General features: G+C 32.5%; 1 protein-coding gene across 1 annotated transcript in view; it reads left to right on the forward strand.

The window, feature by feature from the left end:
• Positions 1-2,774, forward strand: part of LOC111087509 (Down syndrome cell adhesion molecule-like protein Dscam2) — a 39,194-nt gene extending 36,420 nt beyond the window's left edge. The window contains exon 8 of the mRNA XM_022394363.1: positions 2,498-2,774. Coding sequence (XP_022250071.1) covers positions 2,498-2,520 — 23 coding nt within the window. The 3' untranslated portion in view covers positions 2,521-2,774. The remainder of the gene's footprint in view (positions 1-2,497) is intronic.
• Positions 2,775-7,269: the final 4,495 nt, after the last annotated feature.

Here is a 7,269-nt window from a genome sequence, read left to right on the forward strand (position 1 = left end):
ACAACAGTTCCGGTCATGTGACTTCTTTGTTCCATACTGTATATATATATATATATCAGTGTCAGTGTAAAGTACTTGTACCTGATGATGACAAAACCTTGTCGAAACGTTGTACATTTGCTGTTATGTTAAACTTACATTAAAGTTTTTCATCATTACCTATTCAAGCCGTCTCCAGCCATTATTAGATTAACGGTTTCTTCTCATCACCCATATGCACTCGGTACAACCGTATCAAGCATCATTATTTACGCTAATATCACGTGACGCGAAACGCTGTTTAATTAAGAGAATTTTATTTTCATGAAATTTAGCACGAAGTTGGCAATGAATAATGAATAATAACCGTCCACCCGTATGATTCTTGAGATAGAAACTACTAATCTAGTTTGCTTGGCCTAGCCAATACTTATGTATCTGCACGTACTTTCACCCTATAGTTTTGCTGCTCTAAATCAGCCGTTTTTAGCTCGAATGGCAAAAACTAATAACGGTCCGCCTTCACTCTTAAGTGAAGCTGTAGTAAAAATGTGAGACCGATAGCTCACGTGACTTTTGCGTAGGCATGCGTAAAATTTTGGTTAAAATTGAGCGGTTTTTGTTGAATACCTTTGCACATGTCGCTTATACTTAGACCAAATTTTACGCCTAATTGTAGGTTGTAAAGATCTATCTGTTTGCACAACTTCAAAAAAATCCATGAAAGTTTAGTATGTTTTTCTATCAAATAAAGTTTCCGTACTTTCGGTGCGAAGAAAAAAATAGGAAGAAACTCAATCAAAACTGTTATATCTCGTGTATTTCTTAATGGATTGCCTTGAAATTTGGTATGTGAAGTAAGAGTCCAGTAGAGCAAACCCACTGAAAATATGTGGTAGTTTGGGTTACCACAAACTGGGCTATAGAACATGGAAAACTGCTAAACTATCATTCCTGTTGATAACGCACAGTATGTTCTGCAGATAGTTTTGGCTGCACGACACATTACTGTGTGTCATGATTCATTCTAGCTCATGGAAGAATCGAGAAGAAAGTAAGTTCTTACCAGTCTTACGTAATAGAAAAAGAGGGTATGTTTGCATCATTTTTACGTAAATCCATAAATCCGCGTCAGTCAATCTATAACACATCCAAGTTTCCTTACATTCCTTTAACAGTAATGGAGATAAGCATGATTTTAGTTGACCTAGAATAATGTTATATATATATATATATTCACTATTCTAACTTATTAACATTTGAAAACAACTAAAACAATATAGCCCAAAAATCAAGTAAAATAACATGAAATACTAGTAAAGGACGCACTAGCTATATAGCTGAAGGATGTTTGAGAATTAAGAAAAATTAAGCGATTAAATGGAGCTTTTAAAAATGAACAAAAGAAATACATTGTCCGGAAAAAGTCAACAAGAAGTTATAACACATTATAACCATCTTAGGGATTGAAACCTATCTCTGGAACAATTACACATCCAAGATCCAAATACATGCTGATCAATGTAAAAAAAATTACACCTTTGGAAACAAATCAACCATCACCTCTTAGTATAGGTAGCCTACTTCGCGAAACCAGTATTTCTGGCCTAATTACAATTATATTGTACTTTGATTCTACATTTTTCAAATGAATCTCATCCTTAGACTAAGAAAAGTAAGAATTTGAAGCGTAAACTTTAAACGGTATGGTTAATATCAAATAGTTTTATGTTTCTGAAGACTGTTGTCAGCTTTGTACGCAATGAAACGTTCTGATTCAGTTTGAATAACCTAGAGAGTATCTTACGTGTGCTAATAGTAGTATATTTTTCATTGCTGTTACAAAAAGGTTTATAAAGTACAAACTAATTCATAGCCAATTCAAACAGTTTCCGTTGAAAACACCGAACACCATGACAAAATAAAATAAAGTTACTTTCTCTTATAACAATGAGAACAGTAGGATTCTCAGAGGTATAGCTCGGTGGTCAGTCTGAGGGCTTATAACGCTAAAGATTAGGATTGGATACCCGCAGTGGTTAGAGCACAGATAAATCATTGCGTAGCCTTGCACTTAACAATAACCAAACAAAACAAATCAAGAGGTGTAAAAAAAAAAAAGTTTAGAAAAACCCCTGAGCCTAAACGATCTAGTTGATTGTTTATGAAAATTGTTAAAGTTTGTGGTTGTCACAAGTTAACGAGAAAATGCACAAACTAAAAGCTTTGCGTCTCATTGCGACTTTTTATTTATTTGTACGTTTATCGAAGACAGTTAAGATGTAAAGAAAACTGAATTTGAATGTTTTTTTAAATCAATTATTATTATTTTCCCCTGGCGAAGCTTTGAACGTTTTTGATTTAACAGAAGTTTTAAAATCATACTTCACTCAAGATTTGTTTTTTTTCTCTTCTTAATTAGTTCTTTGCGGATTTCTGTTCCGTGAAGTACAAAATCATTACTCACTCATCCGTTGTCCGCCACAAATAATGAAACCAACCCATCTAATATTTTCAGATGTTGAACGAAACGTATCCTAAACAGATATGTGATGTTTCCCTGTTAGACGTTGTACACTACTGCATTGAATGTGTTGTATTGCACATAAAAACATTTTGTCTACCGAATGTTCAGCCTATCTGAAGAAGTCTGGTACTGAACGAAAAGCCTCCTGAGTAAAGATGAACCTGAAAACTATTATAAGACACTTCTGATTAGATATCAATAAAGGAATAATTAAGAGGAATGTAACTGAAAACAATTCAGCCACGTTTGATTTCATCAGAGCAATAGCCTTCCCGTTCCAATATAGATTGGAGTAAGTAGTAAATTATATTGGTATAAGATATTTAAGTTAGTGTTAAATCAATATACTAAACCAACAATACAAAATAAATTTCATTAGTGCAACCATTAATTCAAACCGTTCAAAATTATTTCAAACATTATAACCATCAAAACTAACGAAACTCATTATAAGGAATAGGTCATTACTTACAAAACACGTGAAATACCATTCGTTAGCTATTAAGATACACACAGTTCAGCAGTACAGGAAATACGAATACACTTGTAAGTGTTCATGAAGTCGCAGTAATAATCACTCACTAGCAAAAATGAATAAAAAATAAACAGTTTGAAGTTACAAAAAAAAACAAGACACATTAGACGCCAATCTGGAGAATTATATCATGTTGGGTTACAATTTAATTGGGGATTTTTCAACTGACAACTTAATACAATTAGTTCGCTATAAAGAGCGATATTATAATTTTTACGTAATTAAATTTATAAATTCATTATTCTTAATATTTAATGATATACAGTTAAGAAAATTTCATTCAATAACATTTGCAGAACCATTTTGCAGGAATCTGTTAAACATTTAACACAGTGTTCAGTTGTAATATCAGTTACACTACAGATGGTTCAGCCTGCTCACAGATATAAGTTAGGCCTTAATTATTATATGGTGTATTTTTTTATAAAATGATTTAATTGTTATTAAGCACAAAGTTACACAATGAGCTATCTGTGTTCTACCCACCGCGGGGATTGAAACACCCGCTGAGCCACCAGGGGGCTTCATAAGATGTAAGTATTAAGGGCCTTAAACATAAAACTTATAATTCTAGCATGCATATATATATCTAGAATTCATAACCAGTATGATTTGCCATGTGAGTGTATTTTGAAACTTAAGACTTGTATGTTCAATTAATGGTAGTTTATTAATTTTCTAAAACGTTCATCTGATTATGATATAGTTGTTTGGTAGTTGAATTTCGAGTAAAGCTACTCGCTGACTATCTGCGCTATAGCCGTCCATAATTTTGAAAGATAGACTAGAGGGAAAGTAGCTTGTCAACACCACCCACCACCAACTCTTAGGTTACTCTTTACAAACGGTTGAAAGGGCGAGCATGTTCGGTGACGAGTTTCGGACCGCAAGTAGCGAATCGAGCACCTTAAATACCAGGTCATGTTAGACTTATGATATTTTAATACCAGGCCATGTTATACTTACGATATTTTAATACCAGGCCATGTAAGATTTGCGATATTTTAATACCAGGCCATGTAAGATTTACAATATTTTAATACCAAGACATGTTAGATTTACGATATTTTAATACCAGGCCATGTTAGACTTACAATATTTTAATACCAAGACATGTTAGATTTACGATATTTTAATACCAGGCCATGTAAGACTTACAATATTTTAATACCAAGACATGTTAGATTTACGATATTTTAATACCAGGCCATGTAAGATTTACAATATTTTAATACCAAGACATGTTAGATTTACGATATTTTAATACCAGGCCATGTTAGACTTACAATATTTTAATACCAGGCCATGTAAGATTTACAATATTTTAATACCAGGCCATGTAAGATTTACGATATTTTAATACCAGGCCATGTAAGATTTACAATATTTTAATACCAAGACATGCTAGATTTACGATATTTTAATACCAGGCCATGTTAGACTTACGATATTTTAGTACCAGGCCATGTAAGATTTTCAATATTTTAATACCAAGACATGTTAGATTTACGATATTTTAATACCAAGACATGTTAGATTTACAATAATAACACAGAGGTATTAAAATATCGTAAATCTAACATGTCTTGGTATTAAAATATCGTAAATCTAACATGTCTTGGTATTAAAATATCGTAAATCTAACATGTCTTGGTATTAAAATATTGTAAATCTTACATGGCCTGGTACTAAAATATCGTAAATCTAACATGTCTTGGTATTAAAATATCGTAAATCTAACATGTCTTGGTATTAAAATAGTGAGACATGTTAGATTTACGATATTTTAATACCAAGACATGTTAGATTTACGATATTTTAATACCTCTGTGTTATTAGTGAGAGGTCATTAATAAAAGGATAATATGTATTAAAACTATATATATATATTTCACATAGTTTTCATAGTTACAACATTGCAACACCAGACCTGAAAAGCAGACTTAGGGATGTTTATGCCTATTGAATTTGCGTAATGTTCGTAATTTACTCATTGTAACCACAAATGTCCAGATAGAAACATAATTTTAGTTTTCATGAAAAACGGTAGCCGACAAACACTTTTTTTCATCAAATGAACATTTAGAATTAGCAATTAACATGTTTATACCAATGTTGACACTAGTAACAAATGAATAGAGGCCACTACTTCGTGGGGTGAATATAAAGTTTAGGGGAAAATTGAATCATATTCGTTTTGTAATATGCTTATAATTTCTTTTTTTTTTTTGTCAAGCGCAACAAGAAACAAAAGTTACATATTTAATCACGTTCAATAAATAGTTTTTGGTAGTGCCCGTCATCTGATAACTGTATTGAGTGTCATTGTTTATTATAAAGTTAAACAACGTCAACCCGTCATCTGATAGCTTTATTGAGTTTTATTGTTTATTAAGATGTTAAACTATAGGAACCCGTCATCTGATAGCTTTATTGAGTTTTATTGTTTATTAAGATGTTAAACTATAGGAACCCGTCATCTGATAGCTTTATTGAGTTTTATTGTTTATTAAGATGTTAAACTATAGGAACCCGTCATCTGATAGCTTTATTGAGTTTCATTGTTTATTATAAAGTTAAACAACGGCAACCCGTCATCTGATAGCTTTATTGAGTTTTATTGTTTATTATGAAGTTGAACAATGAGAACCCGTCATCTGATAACTTATTGGGTTTCATTGTTTATTATGAAGTTGAACAATGAGAACCTGTAATCTGATAACTGCATTGAATTCCATTGTTTATTATAATGTTAATCAATGAGCAGGGCTCATAGTCGTGATTCTGAATATTATATGGCAGAAATTTAAATTTTATAGAGTATTACACGCCCATTAATAATTAACTATCAATTGCTTTTAGTGACTTGAAAATGGTATTCTAAAACTTTCTATTTTGACTTTGAAAAAGCATAGTAATAAGTACAACGGGTAATTACCCCTTTTTAACTTTAATTTTACGGCTAAATACATTGATACATATACAACATACAATAACATATATATCTATTCAAGGAAGGTTTTGTGATTTAACTCAGTCGGCTTGATGAGTTTAAGTATTTAAGTGCTTCTATGAAAATTAGTTAAACTATACCCGTATGTAATTTACCGTTAAACCCACATGAGGCTGAGAAAAACAGGTCTAGTAACCGACATGAGTGACGTTAAAAAAAGAACTTTTAACTAATTTTAGGAATATATTTTTAATTGCTATCTAACGGAGTAATAAAGATGACATTTGACACCTTGATGGGCTTGCTTCATGGAAATTGGACAATGTGAACTTTAGTACACAAGGAAAAAAGATGGATAAAAAAGAGACTGGACTCTCTGAGCAGATTTGTTCACAGACATAGACATCTTTGACCTGCTACGATGTGCAATCAGCAGCTTATGGGGTTGAATCGAAACTGCTTGCTCTTTCTATCATGGGGGCGTTATAAAGTGACGGTGAATCCCACTAGTCGTTGGTAAGGTGTAGCCCAAGAGTTCCCAGTGGGTGGTGCCGGCCATTTGCCTTACTTCTGATTGGCAGTTCAAAATTAGAGACGGTAAACAAACCAACAAGCAACATGAAGGGCTTTCGACATAAGGGTGTTGAACACCAGAGAGTGGTAACACTGGAGTAGAAAGGTGTTAGTGTTGTGAGGATGAATTGGGTGAGTGTTAAGAGAATGAGATATTTCCTCTTCTTTAATCAGTAAGCCTGGGAAAAGACTAGCTGATGAAATTCTTACTATATTTCTTCCTAAGGTATATATCTGATAGAGGGTAAGTAAATAAAAAAAAACAATATTGCGTATTGTTAATAATCTCCAAGTAGTACAGAACAGACAAAATATCTGCGTTCGTGATTATTGGACTTCTGAATATTTCAGGCGCTCAGACAACTTTTTAGTTGTGCCGAAACCAAAAAAGATCACATTATATAATGTTGACATATCTAAAAGGTTCTGGCAAAATATTGCGCAGATCCAAGTTAAGTCTTCTGTTATTTGAGTACTCAGTGTCTATTATAGCAGTTATCGATTTATATTGACTGCCGAGGTAACCATAAAATAATCTTATTATTTGAGTACTCAGTGCCTCGGCAGTCAATATAAATCGATAACTGCTATAATAGATAACTGTAAAATAATCCAATACTAAGTAGTTCAGGTAAAACGTTCTAACGTTTCCTAACACCTGCCACTTTAAAATGTTTTACTAAAACTTTGAATTTTGCTTTG

Source organism: Limulus polyphemus, unplaced genomic scaffold (assembly GCF_000517525.1).
Source record: "Limulus polyphemus unplaced genomic scaffold, Limulus_polyphemus-2.1.2 Scaffold2239, whole genome shotgun sequence".
In the NCBI taxonomy this organism is placed as follows: domain Eukaryota; kingdom Metazoa; phylum Arthropoda; class Merostomata; order Xiphosura; family Limulidae; genus Limulus; species Limulus polyphemus.